This window comes from Epinephelus lanceolatus, chromosome 13, assembly GCF_041903045.1.
Source record: "Epinephelus lanceolatus isolate andai-2023 chromosome 13, ASM4190304v1, whole genome shotgun sequence".
Classification (NCBI taxonomy): Eukaryota; Metazoa; Chordata; class Actinopteri; order Perciformes; family Serranidae; genus Epinephelus; species Epinephelus lanceolatus.
In genome coordinates this window covers 18287175-18310027 of record NC_135746.1, presented here as the reverse complement: position 1 = coordinate 18310027, position 22853 = coordinate 18287175, and the positions used below count along the sequence as shown (strand labels likewise).

At 41.3% G+C, this 22853-nt stretch overlaps 2 protein-coding genes across 3 annotated transcripts in view; both read left to right on the top strand.

Annotated features, from left to right (window-relative positions):
* The window catches only part of grm1a (glutamate receptor, metabotropic 1a), a 58988-nt gene extending 42403 nt beyond the window's left edge, over positions 1–16585 (top strand). The window contains exons 7-9 of one of the 2 annotated variants that reach the window (XM_033649330.2): positions 4683–4809; positions 10380–11313; positions 14232–16585. In XM_033649330.2, coding sequence (XP_033505221.2) covers positions 4683–4809; positions 10380–11313; positions 14232–14340 — 1170 coding nt within the window. In that variant the 3' untranslated portion in view covers positions 14341–16585. Of the gene's footprint in view, positions 1–4682; positions 4810–10379; positions 11314–14196 lie in introns of both variants that reach the window. The other variant, XM_033649329.2, reaches the window with a different exon arrangement.
* A 4063-nt stretch (positions 16586–20648) lies between these two features.
* Positions 20649–22853, top strand: part of rab32a (RAB32a, member RAS oncogene family) — a 32149-nt gene continuing 29944 nt past the window's right edge. The window contains exon 1 of the mRNA XM_033647914.2: positions 20649–21386. Within this exon, the coding sequence (XP_033503805.1) occupies positions 21173–21386 (214 nt within the window). The 5' untranslated portion in view covers positions 20649–21172. The remainder of the gene's footprint in view (positions 21387–22853) is intronic.

Sequence of the window (22853 nt, the reverse complement as noted above, 5' to 3'; positions counted from 1 at the left end):
CACAAATTGCACGGCACAAGTGCATTTAGGGAGTGTCCAACCACCTGTGCCAGTTAAACAATGAGTTATGTGAGCATTAAGTAAGAAACAAGGGGCAAAGGAGTTGTGATTCATATCCTTTATTAATGTGGGTGTGTTTTGGGCATAACATGAATTCAACCAGAGTGTCATCTCTTGTTCCCTTTAACATCCAGGTGTGCCTGCACCTGGTGCACTGCTGTTAACACTGCTGTTAACATGGTGGATTTGGCAAATTAAAGAAGTGAGCGGTTTTCTCCTGAGAGTCATGCAGAAAGATCTACAACGTTACTACAGCAAATGTCATTGGACACTTACATGGCAAAACTAAAACTGAATTTAAAAACTTCACAGAGGAACAGAACTAAAAGTTTAGTTTCTGAAATATTATATACTGCCCACAACCCATCCCGCATCCCTGTGTGTGTAACATGCAGAGTGTACACATGTTGTGAAGTAGCCTTTGTAGGTGCATCTTACTGTCTGAATAATGCGCCCTTTACATAGTAGAAAAATACTGCCCTTTTGACTTCAGACAAGGTTTTCATTGGTCAATGGTTCAGTTGCTTTCTGCTGCTTCAGAATAGCAATCTGCCAACAATGCACCTGACCACACCTCATTTTAAGACCTACTCGTCCATGTGTGCACAAATAGGTGCTAGTACATTTGCTACTTCCACAGTGTGGGCAAAGGCTGTGAAAATGACAACTCCTGATAGTTGTGCTGCACTGAGTATCACTTCACACCCAGTGTTAAGTCCCAGAAACACCAATCCAAGTTCAGAGAACTAGCGGAGATGAAAGCCCCTTGCTGCATTGCCTGACGTCGCCTGTGTCTTGGCCAAAAAGTTGCACATGAACACACCGCAGAGACTTCAACTGATGGCCCAGCAGCATGTACGTTCTGCGCTTGCGTGACAGGAGACAACTCTCCACACCAGCAGACGGCAGTCGTTTGCAATCATCATGCAAAAAAGGGAAACCAGAAGACCGTCTTTATGCTAGTTAGCCAGTTAGCACCTTAACAACACAATCCAAAGTTAAAAGAACAGAGCATATTTACCATGTGCCAATGAACAATAACACAAACTACCAGGAAATGTTTCTGCTAAAAAAAAATAATTTTAGCTCATGTAACAAGTTTGTTTTGGTCTTGACTTTAGCTTTTTGTTTACTTTCCTCAATTCCGCTTCTCTTCTTGTGCACTAAGCTTAACAGCCAATCAGAATGATTTCATCCACCGACGCACTCCGCAGTTGCCAATGGCGGATAAAAAAAAAAAGATTAGGGCCACCTGAGACACACCACAGCGACGAGGGCCTCAGATGCCCACTAACACGCCACCATTGACCGACAGCGAACTGTTGGCTTGGTGTGTCAGGGCCTTAACATACGGCCCAAAGTGTTAATTTACTTGAAGAAGCGCTGGCAGGCTAATTTTGTTACCTTTGGACATAGCCAGGCCAGTTGTTTCCAGTTTCCATTTTTTAAACTGAGCTTAGTCATCTGGCTGCTGGTGATGGCCTCAGTGATATCAGTCTTCTCATCTAACTATTGGCAAGGATCGCTTCCTTGCCAATAGGGGCAAGGAAGCCCCTATGGGCGTATTTTTCGAAACGTCCAACTTGTCTTTTATGAAAAGCACCAAAGTTATCACAATACAGAGAGGGAAATTAATATCTGCACAAAATGTCATGACAATCAATCCAGTAGTTTTTGATTCATGTCACTCTTAACCAGAAGGGTCATTAGGACAAATCATGTGAGAACCATAAATGTGTGTGCGAAATTTGGTGGCAATCCATCCAAAAGTTTTCATGTTCAGATATTTCTGTTTTGACCCAAGTGGGAGACTAACTGACCAACCAACATGGCCATCCGCAGGTCCACATCACTGAAAATGAGCACACAGAGTGCAGTCTATTAGGACAGTAGGACAGAGATGGTGTTTCCTCTGTGCTCTCAGATACTTTTTTTTAACTGGTAACTGTGTCACTGCTTGGACGTGTTGCACCAATCTTGCTATGAATCTGGATGCTTACCATTTGTTCTTTTTGGTAGCCGTCCAACCCATCCTCAGCTGGCAAGTAAACTTTAGGGATGTTTCTCTGTCCTACATTTTGGCTTCCTGCTTCATCAATTAATGATTATGTAAGATGCCTCTTGAAGGAAAAAAGAACTTACAAGCACATGTTTTCTCAGTCTAAATAAACATGATTGAAAAAGGTTTTGATTGAAAAAAAAGCAAAATTCTTGTGCTTTTCACAATTACTAAGGTTTCAAGTCTTATGAGTCTAAATGATCACACACATAAGGTTTACTTTTGCACATGATTAAGGAGAAACCTATGTATTTTTCAACCTGGACTCTTTTTCCCATGTTTCTCCTTTTTAAGTGAATAATGGAGAAATAATTTTTGGAATTGGTCTAGTACTGAGAGAGACTGCTGCAGCCCATAATCCCAATTTGTCAAATATCGCTGCATTGTCAATGGACATACATGTCAAAATATGACCCACTAGGTAGCCTGCTAAGTCTGCTTTGGATGTTCACAGTAGGTGTGTCCATTTATGCTTGTTACATGCATCCATACATCCATTTTTACAGGAAATGAACAGTTTCCCATTTTGAGTTTGATTTCTTTAGGTTTAGTCAATAAAAGCATGTGGTTAGGTTTAGAAGAACATCATGGATTGGCTTAAAATTCACACGAGGCTCCCGCGTGAAAGCCTGGAGTTCATCCATCCCCCCTCTTGCCGCCCATACAGACTTCCTTGCTTTTTATATTATAGTGGTTACCAGCAGCATTAGAAACTGCCGTCGACCAGTGCATACGATACTGCCACAAATGGCACCTCTCTGCATCTGTGCCTGACACAGATGTCCACAGACAAACTTGCGGTATTTGACGAGTTAGGTTGTTGCTGCTGCCTAAGGGTGCTTTCACACCTGCCCTGTTTGGTTCCACTCAATCGAACTCAAGTTCGTTTGCCTCCTAAGTGTGGTTCTTTTGCGCAGGTGTGAACACAGCAATTGCACTTAGGTGCGCACCAAAATAACCGGACTAAGACCTTCTTGAAGAGGTGGTCTCAGTCCGGTTACAAATGAACTCTGGAGTGGTTTGTTTGTGGTGACAACGTGTTCCAACCTCGATCCGAACCAACTGCAGTCACATCACACATTGTTTGGGTTAAACATACAGCAATATAGTCCATGATGAGCAGCTCTAAAATCAACCTGCGTAGTTGTCCCTCCATTGTGACATTAGAAAGTGTCACATTTATCTTGCAAGTGTCCTCTTCAATGTTTTGTTTACTTCCTGGATTTTTCCCGCATGGAAATTCTGACCAATCAAGAGCAGCTTTCTCACACAAGGCATTTGATCTGGTCCCCCTGTAAATGCTGCTGTGAGAATACTAACCAACTCTAGGCAATTATGCGACTTTGTAACACAATTAGTCCCTGATTCAGAACAAAGCAAGACAGCTCTAGGTCTGAAAGCACCCACCCAATGTGTATCATGCTGCTGTGAAAGGTGCCTCTGTTAGTCGGTCTCTGATGCAGAGATCACTGACAAAGCAGCGGTCATCGATGAGTTGGGAGTGAGAATGAGCTGGTAATCTGCAGTAATCCCTTCAGCCAATTGTGCACCATCAATATACATCTGTTAAAGGTCCTTGTTTTCACCACTGACAGGCTCAGATTGCTATTGGAAGTGTATGACAACATTATGGAGAGACCCTTACAGAGAAATGAAATGTTTTTCCTTACCTTACACTGATTCAGTCTGTTAGTCTGTGTAACCATGTCTCACTCCAAAAAAGTCTTGTTCTGAAATCTCAGACTTTTTCACATTGTCAAAATCAGATAAATAAAAAGTCACCTCTCACGAGATTTCAGAAAAACACTTCTCCTGAACGAGACTTGGTCACAGTAGCAAACCAACTAGTGAAAGGTAAGGAAAGATGTTTAATTTCTCTGTAGGGTCCTTTCCATAATGTTGTCAGACACTTCTAATAACAATCTGAACCTGTCAGTGGCAAAAACAAGCACTTTTAATGAACCTACAGTGCATAGTTGTTGTCTCCTTTAGTCACTTAGACACAAAAACACGGGAAAATAGGCTTCAGGTTGAAAAATACTAACGTTTCACTTTCACAAATGATTTTGCGTGCCTCTCACCCCATCTGGCTGAGGAGAAAGCCAGTTTGGAATAGTAAATAATAAAATCTGGTATTGAGCCCAGTTTGAAGAAATGCCCTGATTTGCTTCATCTTGAGCCTCTTGTTTTCAGTGGAGCTATACACTAAGTCGCCCTGAGGGAGGGTGCATCCTCTCTCCTGGCTGCTCACGCTTCCCCCTCTATCTGCTTTGTTTCCTGCCCCACTTATCACCCTGCTTTACATATCACAGTGCTGGTAACAGCTTCTCTGGGAGCAGAATTTAAAAGCAGCTGGCCTTGTTTTATAAACAGTATGTCTGGGGCTCAAGAAAAAAAAAGTGCAACAACATATCCTCGTCTTTGATATCCCCTTGATGCTGATTGTGTATTTCGGTAGCTTTGGGTTTGATGTGCTTCTTGTCACGGTTTGATCTGTGTTGTGACTGGTTACTAAGATATCTGTGACCCCCTCATTGTTGATGTCTGGCCTCTCTGCGTGCAGGTGATTAGGAAGGGCGAGGTGAGCTGCTGTTGGATCTGCACCACATGCAAGGACAATGAGATCGTCCAGGATGAGTTTACCTGCAAGGCATGTGAGCTGGGATGGTGGCCCGATGATGACCTGGCAGGTAGGAGAGACGAAACCTCACACTCTGAGTCTGAGCCAATCTACTTTTGATTTTATGAACAATATCCATTCATAATCCCTGTTTCCTGTCCCTAAACCAACCCTCACTCATTATGTCACCCATTTCATGCATTAGCATTCAGCTAACTTACTTTTTGTCTGCTCCTTTATCAGGTCTAGGCCTATCGCCATAATTACCTTATTGACTTATTGTACATATTGGACATGACCCTGATTGTGTCTGCTGACCTCAATATTGCCTGTTGTGTTTGTTGAGATAAGAATGTTAATGACATTTCAGCCAACACAACGCCAGAATAAACAGCAGGGTTTCCCGATCATTATAAGACTCAGGTGCAGCAATTCTCCCTTTTTTTTTCTTTCCACCCCACTTACTTGCGTGAGTTTGAATAAAAATAAACCAACACTTAAAAGACAACACAGTGGATCTTACTGTACCTTGCAGCTGCACTTTAAGAGGGACAGAAGCACAGTCCTGTTAGCTTTCCAACCTCTGGCAACAAGCCCAAAAGTCTGCTCTTTGTAGTTTTACCCTCCAATAATTTCATCCTCCACTCTATGAACCCAGCACCAAACTGCCCAGCTCCCAAGCCATCCATCCCTGCGAGCTGAGTGCAACACACCAGCTGGATTATGCAGGTAGGTGCTGTGTTCCTGAAGCTTCGCTAGGCTTGTCTACTAAGGCCCAGAGACACACTATACTGACATGAAAGAACTAGTGACGATAAAGGTCAACTAAACATAAACATAATAAAACATACAACAAGTTTGTTGTGATCTCACTCCCTCTTGACTTCTGCTGTTTGTTTACTTTCCTCACTTCCGTTTGTCTTCGCATGCAATGAGCTGAACTGCCTATCAGAGTGATTTCATTTACTGATGGTCTCTGTCGAGGGTGCAGGGTGCCAAGGGTGCAGGACACACTGCCAAAACTAGTGACAGATGCTCACCAATGGCCCGACATTGACCAATGGCTGACCGTTGGCTTGGTGCCTCAGAGCTGTTATTCAAAGAGGCATCCTTTGATTTTGTTCTTGATGGCTTCTAGATTTTGTGTGTTTTGTTTTTGTTCTGTTTTTATAATTCATTAAAAACAATGGTAACTTGTTTCAGGGGAAATAAAACTGAAGTCTGGTCTGAGGTCTCACACACACATTTACACAAGCACACACACCAAGGTTGGAAATTAACACTGGCCAAATGCTGGTTTAACATGAATTTGCTGGTAGATTTTTACACAAAACAATTATTTACTATTGAATGAATCGAATTTGAACAAGCAAATATGTTACTTCCAACCATGCATATTTAATCTAACGTACCCTCATTCTTTCAGCGCTTGCAACAAATTTGAATGCAACAGCCTCTGTCACAGTGATTTGTCTGGTCTGTGGTCCCCCAATTTTTAGCCATTCTCCAAATATGTTTCACAGATGAAAAGTGTTTGTCAGTTGATGATTTTCGTTTGTGTTCCACCCCAATATTGCACGTGGTGCAGAACAGTTTACCTCGGCTTTTGTAAAGAACATCAGGGAATTATTTTGCACGGTCTTTAGGAGTGATTTTTGTTGGTAAATGTGTAGTCTCGCTCACCAGACCTTTCTCAAGAAAAGAAAGGTCTGGCTGGGCCGACTCTCACTTTAAGATTGGAGAAAAAAAACGTCCCGGCTGCTTGTATTTCTTTCAGCCAATCACAATCCTTCTGGGCGGTGCCACAGCAACGGTGCGCTTGCAAAAATATTGCTGGGGGGAAACAGGTTTTGGTGTAAGAGAGAGATTGGTTGAATTTGAATTAATTGTTTCTATTGCAACATCACAAATCCCTGGAGTGACTGATTAATCAAGTCTGAAACTGAGTATTCTTGGGCTACTCCTCTAAAGGTACTATAATTTTTTATTTACTTTCTTGTATATATTAACAATTGTGAATTACTTTTTGTTAAATATTTTATTCATATTCTAATTCTAATGTCTAAATATTCTTAAGAATTAAAAGTTAATTGCTCTTTGAAAGGGTGTACTTGCATTATTATGCTGTTATATTGTCATTATGTTAGTTATATAAAATGGTCTCAACATGACAATAATATAATTTATGGCAATTATTTCTGGAACAATATATCATCCCACAAAGGTACTTATGGTGACAGGCCTATTCAGGTCATTAATATCTTACAACACCAATCTCACTGAAGTAGCACAAATCCTTTCTCTCAAACTATTTTGCGCTCTCAAAAGTCCTCCTCCCCCTTTAAACCTGTTCGCACTTCACACCCTGACACCTCCTTTCGCTGACGCTTTTCATCATCCAGGTCCTATGACCCTGCTCTCTCTGCTCCCTCCACCTCCACACTACTCCTTCCCTCCTTCCTGCTCTTTGCCTTGTTGTGACCCAGTGGTTGTTTTGACAGCGATTTATAGAGTTGAGAGGAGCTCTCAGTTCCCAGGTGTAAAATCCTATTACTGCCATGAGAGGCTTGGGAATACATTTCAGCACTCTGTCGAGGAAGAAATTCTCCCTTTACTCTCATTACATGTCGCTATCTGAAATATACCAATAGAGTTGGTGTCCTGTTCGTAGAGTGAGGTTGTACTGCCCATATGTTCACATATTTTCTCATTTAGGGCAGGAGTGTTTTTTTAATACCTTGATTTCTTCATGTAATTTCATTATGGTGCTGGCTTCTCTCCAATGTGAGTTTGCCCACAGACCATTTACAGCACAGTGAGTGAGTGAGTGAGCTTTGTTTCTGAATTATTCAAAGGTCTTCCCAGCTTAGATATGACAGCAGAGGTTTTAGAGGAATGAGGGATTTTTGAGGATTGTGTAAGAACAGATACAGATAAGAGCATTTCATCTTTGCCACTCTTGTCCGTTTGCACGCAGCGTGGCTGATGCCTCGGCAAACTAAGCCGGGTGGTCGTGGGTGGTCAAAAGAAAACAGCAACAGTTCACCGCAGTGTGCTTCAGACACTTTCTCCTCAAGAGTGCCTCTGTGTGCTTTTGCAGGAGTGCTTTTAAATAATACCTCAGTGTAACAACTGCTTTATACCTTCATACCCACATTAGTGCCTTTCACATTTTTATCCAAGCTTCCTGAGGCAACAAGTTATTTTAAAATTTCAGATCATGATTTGACACACTGGGAGTTAGCAATGCAGACCAGGAGTGGGCTTCTCTGTGCATGGTCTTGCCTGTGATGGCAGTGACTGTAATGCTATTAGCAAGAGCATGTAATTTATGGAGTGTTAAGCTGGGGAAGTCTAGGGATGTCAGTTTTCTCCCATTAAGCTCCATAAACTTCCTTTGGGTGTTGGATGGCAACCAGTGCAGCATGACAGAGTTGACACACATACCCACGTGTCTGCACATACATATTTGCCAGTATAAAAATGAGACAGACCTGGCGCCTTGACACATGCAAATTAGTTTCTGAGCAGTTTTAGGCCATCTTGGAGAACTCTGATCTCTGCTACACACCTGACTTCCCTTGTGTGTCCAAATCTGTGTTGAGGTCTTTCTTTCTGCTCATTGGTTCCTCTCTGTTTAAATGTGCCTTTCATTCACAAAAAAACTACCACGGTGACATAAACTGTATATAAAGATGGATAGCGATTCTACACTTACTCCCACTGTGCAAAAATGAAGCCAAAATACCCCGCATCTTGTCCTGATGACATCATTCACAGACAGAAGCTCCTTTTACACTGCCTGTTCAAGGCAAAAATATCGCGCCCTTATGCCACCTCCTGTTCTATATATAAGGTACGATCACAAAATGGGGGCACAGTGTGGTCTCTTCTATAATCGACCACGGCACGTAGTAACAGCAACCATTGTCTATATAAACAGGACATCCAGCAGGACGAGACCATACGCAGGATGGATGTTAAGTTTTGATGCTGTGTTATGTGTGTGTCCCATAGCGGGAGATTAAAAAAGCAGTTGTTAGTGGCTAACTCAAAGAAGAACATCAGCAGCCGTAAATGTCAAATTTTGAAAACAATGATATTCTCGAGCTTCTTTCCATCCAAGCAGAGGACGAGATCAGCTGCCATATAACAGGGATGGTAAATAACAATAACAGAGGCTGAAGATAAATCAGAGTGTGTAATAAAAACAAATAAACAACAAAATTGATAAAAGGAGGAAAAAAACTAGACACACAACAGATTTACTGTAAGAAAAAACTTCCTGTAAAAGTATGTGTTGAGGAGTGTTTTAAGTGAAGACACTGAGTTTCCTGTAATGAGGTGGGCAGTAGAAGCAGGTAGGAGGATCCCACCTTAAGAGCGCAGGCAGCGACTAGGCTCGAAGGGCTTAAAAAGTAATTAGTAAAAGTTTAAAATCAATTCTATACAGCCAAGTTTTGAATAAGCTGGAGATGGGAAATGGCCTTTTGGTTGAGCCTTGAATACAAAGAATTACAGTAATCTAGACATGATGAGATAAAAGCATGAATGACTTTTTCAAGGTCCACTTCAGATAAAAAATGTTTTACTTTTGCAATGTTTCTAATTGGATGAAAGCACAATTGCACAACCTTGGTTATTTGTATGCTGAAACAGAGCTCAGATGATTGTTATTGTTGTGTTATGGCATTGTTGTTGTTTAGAAAGCAGTACAGTTTTTTTTTTTGTCACACCAGAGGCTGACGTTGTTGTGTTACATGTCACACCCGTCATGCCTCTTTTGGCTGCATGATCCCAGAATGCTGTCTATAATCATACACTGTAGTGGAAAGATGCTGCCTATGTCTGATTCTTTGCAAAAATGCAAAGGAAGCAGAAAGAAGGGACTTTGTAGCGGCCCTTTAGCATGATCTCTGTGTAAAAAGGTTTATTAAATTCCCGCCTATACACCCACCCTACCAAGCGCAAGCAGCGCCAGTGCACCAGGTGGCGCACACAGCTGTCAATCAGATAACTTTTTATAGCATCAAATACCTAATTCAAACCAAACAACTACCTTAAATGGCAGATACCATCTGTTGGAGCCATGTTTGATTTGTGTTAAATGTATTATCCCGCCATGCCACTAGGTGGCTTATGTCACTGGCTGAGACAGGCCATGGTATTAAAGTTCATGCCAGTACGCACAGGTGTTCCTCATGTTAGGAAGCAAACCGTTTTGTACTGCTCGGATTAGGATTTATATGGCTGTATTTATTGGATGTTTGTGTTGAAACTTATTGGAAGTTATACCGACATTATGGACGCTAATGAGAAAATAAATGTATGATGATATACTGCATTGGTAAAGATTGGGAGTAGTTTTCTGAGTACATGTCCAAACAATTCAGCCAGTTAGCAACCAGTAGTGGCTTTAGTACAGGGTTAGTTGCTATTTTGTACATTTTAGTTTGGCCCAGGTCCCATCTACTAACATGGAGGAGGCAGGGTTCATCACCTATACTGCAGCCAGTCACCAGAGGGCGATCCAGATATTTTGGCTTCACATTTGGGGAGCTGTCATTTCATCCATCTTTATTATACAGTCCATGTCAGTAGCAACATCATATTAACCTGGCATCTCCTCTGCTCTTCCAGGCTGCCAGCCTCTCCCTCTGAAGTATCTCGACTGGGCAGATGTGGAATCCATCGTGGCCGTGGTTTTCTCCTGCGTAGGCATCCTGATCACCTCCTTCGTCACCTTTGTGTTCATCCAGTACCGTGACACACCTGTGGTTAAGTCCTCGAGCAGAGAACTCTGTTACATCATCTTGGCAGGCATCTTCATGGGCTACATCTGTCCATTCACCTTAATCGCCCGTCCCACAGTGGCTTCCTGCTACCTGCAGCGGCTCCTGGTGGGCCTCTCGTCTGCCATGTGCTACTCTGCCCTGGTGACCAAAACTAACCGCATCGCCCGTATCCTGGCGGGCAGCAAGAAGAAGATCTGCACCAGGAAGCCCCGTTTCATGAGCGCCTGGGCCCAGGTGGTCATCGCCTTTATGCTGATCAGTGTGCAGCTAACTCTGGAGATCACACTCATCATACTGGAGCCTCCTGAGCCTATCAAGTCCTACCCGAGCATACGGGAGGTCTACCTCATCTGTAACACTAGCAACGTAGGCATGGTGGCGCCACTGGGCTACAACGGCCTGCTAATTCTGAGCTGCACCTACTATGCCTTCAAGACGAGAAACGTCCCGGCCAATTTTAACGAGGCTAAATATATTGCCTTCACAATGTACACTACCTGCATCATCTGGCTGGCCTTTGTGCCCATCTATTTTGGCTCAAACTACAAGATCATAACCACATCCTTCTCCGTCAGCCTGAGTGTGACAGTGGCACTGGGCTGCATGTTCACTCCTAAGATGTACATTATCATTGCCAAACCAGAGAGGAATGTCCGAAGCGCCTTCACCACGTCTGATGTGGTGCGAATGCATGTTGGAGATGGGAAGTCGGCTCAATGTGGGAGCAATAGCTTCCTCAATATGTTCCGCCGGAAGAAGCCTGGGTCTGGCAATGCCAAGTGAGTGACCTTTCACGTTGTTCATTTCTAGATTTTATTTGGTAAGAGACAAAATTATAAGACGCCTAAACACTCAAATAGCACAGGGAGTTCTTCACAGATGATCTTCTGGCATTTTCTAAATAAATAACCAAAAGGAACATGCTCTTTTTCTTTCTTAATGATATCACAAGAATATTTGAGTGTTTATGCTCGATGTTGATGGTCCAATTTTAACTTCCCAGTACCCCATTGATTGAAACAGTTAGCAGTGAACACTAATTTATTTGGCACATCCCCCTCCCCCTGAGGGGCATGACATATCATCAATGAAATTAAGATAAACTGAACAGAAAACTCAGGGGGGGCAATTTGCTGCCATTGATTTAGAGCTAACAGGCCATGCTAATGTGTCAGTGATTTTTAAAGTATAGATTTCACACATCTAAACCAGATTTAAGACTTGCATATAACTTTTTTGAGATCCACAGCAGTGACACATGGACAGGTGTCTAAAGTAAGGAGTGGGGCAGTATGAGAGTGATCCCAATATGTTACGTGTTGTCTCTCACCCTTGTTATGCAGCCTTTCTAATCTTATAACCCTCTAAACTGAGCAGCATTCTGTCTGCAAAGTGTCGAGGCTGGCACATGTTTTGGCATGGTGGTCATTGAAGTCCTTCCCTGGAGAGCTGCACTGTCAACCGAGACATATTTTGTTAATATATACAACCAGGAGGAATTTAGACACTCACCAGCCAGATGATCATACATTTATCATCAAGAAAATCAGTTTGCCCAAAACTGTTAAAGCTGAAATCCATAATTTTCTGCACACGTTTGTACGGTGGCAAACAACAGCAAATGCACTACAACAGCCCATTATGTTTCTATTAGGAGAAACATGCCTCAGCATCAGAAACTATGCCAACCCAAAAACAACAGAACGTATAACAATGGAAAGGTGCTGCAAATGAAAAAACATGCTGCAGGAAGCCATTTTTTTTTACAGCAAACATGCTGCAAATACAGAAATGATTTCAAAAACACCAGGCTGTTCTCATGCACTGTTTGTACGTATACCTAAGAAAGGTAATGCTTCACAGTTCATATTGAACCAACGTAATCATGAACGAGTAATTCTTGTATAACCTACGTAATCCAGGAAGCCGCAGTCATGTGACCAATGCGCTGACAGGAGAAGGAAGTAGTACAAAGAGCAAAAGTAACTTTACATTCCTAAACCTTACCTACGTAAATTTACAGGGCTCAACTATGCGCCTTATCCTTAACCAACCTATATGACTTTCTTTAACCAAACTATTTAACGACATTCCTAAACTTAACCCTTGTAAATTTACATTAAATACGTAACTTTACGCTAAGTACATAACATGATGTGGGGACATTGATTTTTTTTTGTCATGTATGTTTTTTTGTATGTGCATTTTTTGTAAGATGTACTGACCATAAAAAATAAATTAAGTAAAATAAAATAAAATAAAATAAAAGAACAAAGAATAAAAGAAAACAGGAAAAAAAATAAAACTAAATAAAATAAAATAAAATAAAATAAACAATAAAGCTGCTGCATATCCAGTCAACGCAACAGAAGTTCTCCAGGCTTCTGGGAGCTAAGTGAAACGATAGCTCCATGAATCAAGCCAAATGTAAAAAAAAAATAAATAAAAAATCTATATTTACACGTCTCCTCTTTACTCATTTTTTCCCCACTTTAAAAACAAACACACTCTGTCATGTTTGGTCAAAAATCAAGTGTTTCTGCTCAGTGCTCCTCCTAGAGGCCTGGCGCTGTTGTGTTGCCTGATTACTCAGTGTTTTTCTGTTGCATTTGTATGCAGGGTTTGACTTTTTTGTAGGCTGTTTGCTGTTGATGTATTTATTTGTCTTTCTACAGCACGTTTCCGTTGTATGTGTTCTGGATTTTTATGTGTGTTTTTGAATTGGCATCGTTTCTGAAGCTGCAGCACCTTCCTCCTAATGAAATTGTTTTGGGCCGTTGCAGCACGCCCCCGTTAGCCTCCATATTTTTGCTCGACATGGAGGTGGCATTGATGTAAGGGATGGTGTGGAAACCTTCTGTTTATCCTATCTTAGCTATTCCACTGAATGACATAAAGGAAAAGACTTCGTAAGTAACCATTCATAATTTGGTTGCCTCTCAGCTTGAGTTCATTCAGTCGTTTTGTATCGGAGAACAGAGCCTACCTGGCTGGTTAAAGTGTCTGATGAATTAAAGGAATCACTCGCCTCTGTGATCCCGTCACTCCTGAGCTTGCAATGGCAAATTTATTTTTGACACTGCAGCCCTCCATGAAGGAGATCTGCCACCCTGCTGCTTTGGGTTTATCCTGAATTAACCTCACATTTAACTTTTCTCAGCATGAACGCCCCTCCCCTCCCCCACCTCTCCAACTAATCACATTAGAGCCAGTCCTAGCTCATTCTCTACTAAACTCTGTGTCGTCTTCAGGCCAGTTCAGGCACCAGCTGAGATACTGACTCTGAATGCATGCGCCCCATTTTAAGTGTATAAGTAACTAGTTAAGACAGGAGGAAATGAGCTGGGTGGCTCCGTAATTCCGTAAACTCAGTGTTTGAAGCGATTTGAAGATCATAATGCTGTCTGCAGCACATTATGACTCACTATGTTTGTGAAGTGCCACAGTTGATAAATGTGACGCTCCTTAGAGCTCATCATTGAACCCCTTAAGCAAAGCTGTTAATGTCAAAGTCATGTGGTTAAGAAGTATTTTAACATGCGTCAGAAATGTTGAAATGCTGCTGCTCTGTTGTGTTACGTTGCTGCTATGTTTATGTTGTTTCTCTGTACCCACCTCCCGGTTTCCTGTGATAGTAACTTGGGTCTTTATCTCGTTCATAGTTCTAATGGCAAGTCTGTGTCATGGTCTGAATCAGGTGCAAGACACCCTCCGAGGGGGGGGAATGTGTGGCACAGACTGTCTGTGCATGTGAGGAAACAGGAAGCCGGCTTGAATCAGACGGCGGTCATCAGGCCCCTAACTAACACCCCCGACCCCCACAGTTGTGAGCCCTCCACCTGCGACCTTGGCACAGAACCCCATCTCCGACAAGAACCGCGTGGCGCTAAGCCTCTGTACAACCTGGTGGAGGAGGACGACGAGGGCGACTCGCAGCGCCCCCTCTGGACTCCGACTTGCTCCGGACAGATGCAAGCGCTGGAGTCGAATTTAGATAAGCCGGCTTCTTATTTGCCCTCTCAAAAGAGGGGCTGCACCACAGAGCGTTTGCAAGGGGCTGTGGTGGACACACACAGCTCCTACGTCCCCGCACTGAATGACCACACCGCCAAGGAGGCAAACCCTGCCAACGAGCCTTTGAGCTTGACCCCCTCTCAGCTCCCTCTGGCCCCGCAAGCGGGAGCGTTTGAAGAGGAGGGGTCCGAGGACGAGGCGCTGGACCTCTTACACAGCTACATTTATGATGCCAAGGAGGAGGGGGAGGGGGAGGACGGGGAAGGCGAGGATCTAACTCCACACAAGCCAACTCTGGAGGATTCTCTCACCCTGTCGCCTCCCTCCCCCTTCAGAGACTCTGTGTATTCGGGGGAGTCTGTCAGCGACTCCAGCCCTCCAAGCTCAGTCTACACCTCAAACATCCTCCATGACTTTGCACACAGCTCCTCGACACTGTGAGAGCAAAACAAGGCGCTGACACACACATACACAAACACACACAGATACACACTGTACAACAACATTGTTTTATTATCATTTCAAGTTTTTAGCTTTACTTTTGCTCTGTCATTTGCTGGCTTGTATTTATTACTCTGCTTTTATAGGTAAGGGTTTAATCAGAATTATAAGTAGAGAAACAGCAGGAATCATCCATGAGTGCTTACATTTCTGAAGGGCTGTTGGTGCACAAAGCCTGTCTGTAAAATGTAAAAAACCGGGAGGAGTGCCAAAACTAGTCAGCTCTCATGCCAAATTGTGACAAATTAAGCAACACTGAGAATCATAATAAAGGATGTAGCTGTGGTTCTCATAATGGCGGTGCAATTAAATGGTCTACTGGAAACAAACAGCAAGACGAACACAGTTTTGTGTGTATATACGTGCACTATAACATACAACCAAACTGGCTCTGAGGGCCGCAGAGGTGTGCTTCACGCCAGTTTTGATTAACTCTCTCCGCTGCACATGTACAGGTCTGTGAAGCAGTCGCAGCTGCATCAGAAAACTACTCGCTGTTTTTTTTTTTTGTCATTAATTAATTTCACCTCAGCTTTCTCTCATCCGACCTCATCGCAATTTAAATATTACAAAGAGATTAATTAAGAAGAAACGTGCAGTAAGCTGGTTGACTTTAACTTTTTATGTGTTCCGAGATTAAACTGAGATTCTGCTGAAGACTTGCGCTGTATGATATATGGATATAACGTGCCAATCAAAGTTGTTATCAACCTACATCCCTGCTTTTGATTTTTTTTTTTTTTTTTTTACAATGTAGCTGATACAGGTTAGCGTGATTGTAGATGATGCCGATGTTGTTTATTCAGTTTACACTCGAGAACCCCGAGAGCAGAGTTTTTACAAGCATGGGACGTGACAACAGAACTCCGTTTGCTTTCCATGCTGTGTTGATATCTCTCATGTTCTCTGAGTTTGCTGTGTCATTGTAATGAAAACACAGTACTTGTAAAAGTTCTCAAAGTTTGTAATACTGTTAAGCCATCTCTTGTTTTTCACACAGGTGGTATGTTTGTAATACTGATAAATGTTTCTATATTTAGAATGTCAACCGAAGAAAAAAAAAAAAAACGAGTTTATACATTTTGAAACTGTCCTCAGATACTTGTCAAGGAGCAGTGTGTTTGGTTTTTGGGTAACTTTTAAGCTTAAACTTGAGTCGACTGTATCCTCTTGAAAATATTCAGTTGTAAAAGTAACCGATGATTAGTTGCTTCTTGTAATGAGATTATACATGTTTCGATTTTGCTTAAATCTTGCATTATGAACTTAAGTAGTTTACTTGAGGTTAAGTTTCTTAGTTCTTTATCTATAAGAATGCAAATTATTTCAAAGTGCGAGACTATACAGTGCATAGTGCAATTGTATTGTATTTCCAAATGTTTTTAGTCTATTATAGTGTAAGTTGTTAAATGATTTTAACCAATGTAAAATATACAAGGGTGCCACCTGTTTAACACTGTCAAATCTAGAGTGAAATAGGTCTTTATGTTTTGGGCAAGCTGAACAATGCTGTAAAATAAAAACTATTTATATTAAGAAGACTGATCACTGCCTACAGTAGCCTGAAAAAAAAAAACTGGGTTGAATTTAGGTCAGACTGCAAAACTCCTACAACTGGCCAAGCTCAATATTAGTTTAAAGGAACAGTGTGTTGCATTTAGGGGGATTTAGTAGCATCTAGTGGAGAGGATTGCAGATTGCAACCAGCTCAAACTTCACTCAGTTAGAGTCCCTCCAGTGTCCATTGTTCAGGAGGCTTTTACCTCTGAATTATCCAGAGGTCTCTTCAGCCCCAGTAATTTAAAGGGATAGTGCACCCAAAAATGAAAATTCAGCCATTATCTACTCACCCATATGCCGAGGGAGGCACTGGTGAGTCCTCACAACACTTACGGAGTGGATAAGTGGGTAGCAGCACCAGAACACAATTATGTGTTCTTGGACGTTTTAATCTGGATTGCTGTCAGCCACTAGGTGTGCAGTTGTACTGCTACCCACTTCCCCCTTGGATCTCTGTAAGTGTTGTGAGGACTCTAAAACTTCACCTGAGCCTCCCTCGGCATATGTGTGAGTAGATAATGGCTGAATTTTCATTTTTGGGTGTACTATTCCTTTAAATCGTTAAAAACACTGAATAAAGCAGTATCACCTTAAAATGGCGGACTCAAAAACCTGAATGGTCCTCTCTAGAGCAAGTGTGTGGTTTGTCCTTTTTGACCTACTGTAGAAACATGGTGGTGCAATATGGCGGACGCCTCCCTATGTAGATGTAAACGGCTCATTGTAAAGTAATGAAAACACAACTACTGTAAAACTTCAATTAGTAGTCCGGACTATTATTTGCTTAAATTGCTGAAATCAACAGGCCTATATTTGGGACAGGCCTTTAATTCCTTTCACACAAAACTGTTGCTCAGCAAAGATGGGAAATGCGTATAATAAGTATGAATATTACTTGTTTAAAAATTAGGCTTCAGATAATATATCGATTATGAATCATTCATTTGATGTAGCTCAGACAGACAGTGCATCACAGAAAGAGAGAGCAACACCACTTTATCTTGTTTAAACAATAATCACAACTTGGATTATTTTTTTATGAAAAACCCTTTGATTCTTTTGATCTGAGGACCCTTACAGACTAAAGGAATATGAATAACTTCCAGGGTTATCAAGGAATGGACGCTTTATTTGAGGTAGTCAACAATCTGCTTTTATACATCTGAAGAACTTCAATTTAAAAAAAACCGAACTGCTTGGCAGCCAGACCAGGCCTCTAATTGAGACAGGCCTTTATTTGTCAAAATGTGCAGCAACACCGGGCTACTAAAAGAAACTGGATATTTAATTGGAATTTGGCTTTTCATTGAAGTTATACGGTATTCTTATTTTCAGGTGATTAAACACTAAAGAAAACACTTACTGTATTATTTTCTATTTCTGCCAGTATATCCCCTTAAATCCTACACGCTGGACCTTAAAATCAGTGTTTCCAAATTAAATGCTGGGGTTAATCAGGGATCTTTAAAAAGGTTTTTCAAAGGTTATAAAATTTAAAGTCCCCTTCTGCTCAAAAATGTGTTTTGCTTATTGTTATTTTGATGTTGAGCTTCACTGTGCAGAATACTGTATGTGCAGAGGCTGACACTACTTTTCTTTTTTCGCACTCAGCTGAAGGGGGACTTTTCTTTTTGGGGCTCATCTTAAACTCAGTTTAAGAGTGTAATTATGAGCAGGATTTTGTGACATCACAACTACTTTAGAGCCAATCCCAGTCTGAAATTCAATTTACACATACATGTGCGCAGGAACAAATTTTCATGGCTGTCCAGTCTATCTCTAGTTGTCATAAAACTCCATCCCTACAGTGATGTCCCCCGCAGTAGAAGTCCCCTTGCATCCAAGGAAATTTATGGATCTAAGAAGCAGCTCCAAAACTATCCTAGCATTTTATTTCCTCTTTCTCAGCCTGTTTAGCCTGTATTCAAAAACTGATTAGCTCCCGCTAGCACTAATCTCTCCCTAAGTTTAGCTGACCCCGACCCTTACACTTTGACCTGACGTGATGAGGACATGTCAGATCTGAGGAATTAACTGAGCTGCACACCCTTTTTATTTACATCAGGCACCTCATCATATGCTATTCGAGATTCAAAACATGTTCGGGGCGATCTCTAGCTCACCTGGTAGAGTGTGCGCCCCACTTAGGCTTGTTCCTCGGCAATGGCGTGAGCGCGACTCTGACCTGTGGCCTTCTGCTGCATGTTATCTCTGTTACCCTGAGGCTGCCGTGTCAATAAAGCAATAAAAAGTCCAGAAAATAACACTTAAAACAAATGTTCAGATAGCCCATTAGTTATTGTACAATAGCTAACTGTGTACTGACGTGTCATTAGAGGGTGCTGCATATGGCAAGCCGTTTTAACATTTAATCGCTAGACTGGATATTCATTACTGATATCTGCAACATAATTTTGCCTAGTCAAAACTCTTATTCAAGATATCCCTAATTAGATTTTGCCTAGTCAAAACTCTAATTACAGATATCTGTAATTCAGTTTTGACTAGTAAGATTCAAACTACTTTTGCCATTCATGTGTATGGGGTTCGTCATTATAGATATCTCCAATGTAGTTGCGGATATCTGCAATTGTTATTGTGGATATCTGCAACTGAATTGTAGATATCTGTAATTCCAGTTTGAGATATCTACAATTTAATTTTGACTAGTCATAATTCAAGTTCAAGATATCTTTAATTATCATCAATTGAAGATATCTACATGGTCCTTTCTAGATATCTTGAATTGAGTTTCAGATAGTCAGAATGACGTTGTAGATATCTTGAATTCGAATTATGACCAGTCAAAATGACGTTGTAGATATCTGCAACTGAATTATGACCAGTCAAAATGACGTTATAGATATCTGCAACTGAATTATGACCAGTCAAAATGACGTTGTAGATATCTCCAACTGAATTATGACTAGTCAAAATGACGTTGTAGATATCTCCAACTGAATTATGACTAGTCAAAATGACGTTGTAGATATCTCCAACTGAATTATGACTAGTCAAAATGACGTTATAGATATCTGCAACTGAATTATGACCAGTCAAAATGACGTTGTAGATATCTGCAACTGAATTATGACCAGTCAAAATGACGTTATAGATATCTGCAACTGAATTATGACCAGTCAAAATGACGTTGTAGATATCTGCAACTGAATTATGACCAGTCAAAATGACGTTATAGATATCTGCAACTGAATTATGACCAGTCAAAATGACGTTATAGATATCTGCAACTGAATTATGACCAGTCAAAATGACGTTGTAGATATCTCCAACTGAATTATGACTAGTCAAAATGACGTTGTAGATATCTACAACGTCATTTTCACTAGTCAAAATGATATCTACAACTGAATTATGACTAGTCAAAATGACGTTGTAGATATCTTAAACTGGAATTATAGATAGTCATAATGTAATTGTAGATATCTATAATGACAAACCCCATACACATGAATGGCAAAAATAGTTTGAATCTTACTAGTCAAAACTGAATTACAGATATCTGTAACTGTAGTTTTGACTAGTCAGAATGACGTTATAGATATCTGTAATTCAGTTTTGACTAGTCAAAATGACGTTACAGATATCTGTCATTCAGTTTTGACTAGTCAGAATGACGTTATAGATATCTTAAATTAAAATTCATACTAGTCACAATGACATTACTACTAGTCAAAATGACGTTATAGATATCTATAATGGTAATTCCGGATAGTCAAACTTAGTGATTAAATGTTAAAACGGCTTGCCATATGCTGCAGCACCCTTAGCACCCACCTGCCTGCGCCCATGTACACAGGTGTGATGTGGAGACTTGAATCCTCCGGTGCACATATGTTAAAACTGACTTTTTATTTTAGTAAGAGACATGTTGTGTCTTTGGAAAGACAATACTTGTGTATTCACTGAGAGAGAAACAGTAGTTTGTGGGGGTTTTCCAACTAGTTAACTGGACTTTTTCCCATAATGAAAAACATGTCAGACAAATAATTATTCAATTGAATTAATTCAATTTTTTTTTTTTTTTTTTTTTTTTTTTACACCTTTGTGCTTAGTAGACACTTAAATCTTTGTTTAAAAAAAGAAGGAAGAAGAAAGCATTTGGTTGATGGTTTGTCTACTTGCTGGTGAAGACAAAATGGAGGACAATAACTTACCTGATCAGTTATTGCTCTCCATTGAAACTAAAGTGTCGTGTTGACAGTGTGATAAATATTATGACTGTGTAAACATGAGACAGATACAGTAACCGCAGCAGCACAAGGAAGCTGAGCATGTATCAAGGTTTTCACATTTCCGGGTCCTGTGACTTATCAGGTGGTTGCTGAGCGGCTGCAGGAGGAGGAGGAGGAGGAGGAGAAGGAGCATTAGAAAGTGGGGGGAGACATGTAATTTCAGTTTCATCTGGCCCTGAGCCCTGTCACTGACCAGCCCAGTCCTCCAGCACAGCAGCTCCTCACAGGAAGCCTACATGAGCCAGGAAGCAGCAGCAGCAGCCTGTAGCTGAGTCCTCGCAGAAGTTGTCAGTGTCAGTGTGTCAGCATGGCCGGGGGCTCGGTGTCTGAGTGTAAGGAGTACCTGTTCAAAGTGCTGGTCATCGGGGAGCTAGGCGTCGGGAAGACCAGCATCATCAAACGCTACGTGCACCAGCTTTTCTCGCAGCACTACAGGGCGACGATCGGCGTCGACTTTGCACTCAAAGTCATCAACTGGGACAGCAAGACTCTGGTCAGGTTACAGCTGTGGGACATCGCAGGTAAGGACACGCATCCACTCCAACAGAGACACATTTGGTCTTAACATCTGAATCAGATGCTTTTAATTTGGAAGTTTCACTTTCACAGATCGCTTTCCTAAAAGTTTCTTCCACGATTGAATTAAATATATAATCAGTTTTAATGTTGCACCAGAAATCCCCACACGTGTTTGGAAACATTATGTAATGAAGTTCCCACGAGCTGAGAGGAGTTTCCAGCAGAAAGGACCGGTCGATCATGTCTGCTCTTTGTCTTTTCCACTTTATGATCACGGCAGCTCATAATTGTCAGGGGAATGTAGGTCACGTTGTTGTTACCGACTGAGCGCCGCCCCCCTCCAGCTCATGAAACTCCCCATCATATCCGACCAACATGTTCCTCGGGGATTTAACATGCGTTTCTGGGTTTACTCAGTAACTTTACTGGCCCTTATCTTTATGTCATGCTGTTCATGTCGCAGTGTCAACTGTTAGATTCTTAAAATGGCACTATCCAGGGGCAGATTATGAGATAATGGGCCCCTGGGCACTGACACACAGAGGGCCCCACCACCTCTCCCACATAGATGCAAGACACACAGATTTCACAGGCCTGGTTGGTTTTTGTTGTTGTTTTGTGTCCCTTTGTAGTAGTTATGCATCGCTCTGGTTTAGTGCTGCTGTGTGGTCATTTTCTGTCTCTTAATAGTTGTTTTGTGTCTCTTCAGTTTCTTTTTTGTCTCCTTGTAGTAATTTTGTGATTTTTTTTTTTGTGGTCATTTTGTGTCACTTTGTGGTTGCTTTCCTGCTCTTTGTAGTATCCTTGTGTCTGTGTAGCAGTTTTGTGTGTCTTTGTAGTTGGGTGTCTTTGTGGTTGTTTTGAATCTCTAGACATTTAGTGTCTCATTGTAGTAGTTTTGTCTGTGGTCATTTTGTGTCTCTCTGTAGTTTCTTTCTGTCTCTTTGTATCAGTTTTGTGTGTCTTTGTGATTGTTTTGAGTCTCTTTGTACTTTCCTTGTGTCTTTCTGAAGCAGTTTTGTGTGTCTTTGTAGTTGTTTTGTGTCTCTGTTGTTTTGTATCTCTGTGGTCATTTTGTGTCTCTTTGTAGTTTCTTTCTCTATCTTTGTAGCAGTTTTGTGTCTCCTTGTGGTCATTTTGTGTCTCTGTAGTTGCTCTGCATCTCTTTGTGGCCATTTTTTTGTCTCTTTGTACTTTCTTTGTGTCTTTTTGTAGCAGTTTTGTGTGTCTTCATAGTTGTTTTGTGTCTCTTAGTGGTTGTCTTGTGTCTCTGAGGTCATTTTGTGTGTCTTTTGTAGGTGCTTTGCATCTCTTTGTGGTTGATTTGTGTCACTTTGTAGTTAATCTGCAGCTCTTTGTAGCAACTTTGTGTTTCTCTGTAGCAGTTTTGTGTCTCTTTGTAGATGTTTTGTGTGTTTTGTAGATGCTTTGCATCTCTTTGTGGTCGATTTGTGTCACTTAAGTTTCTG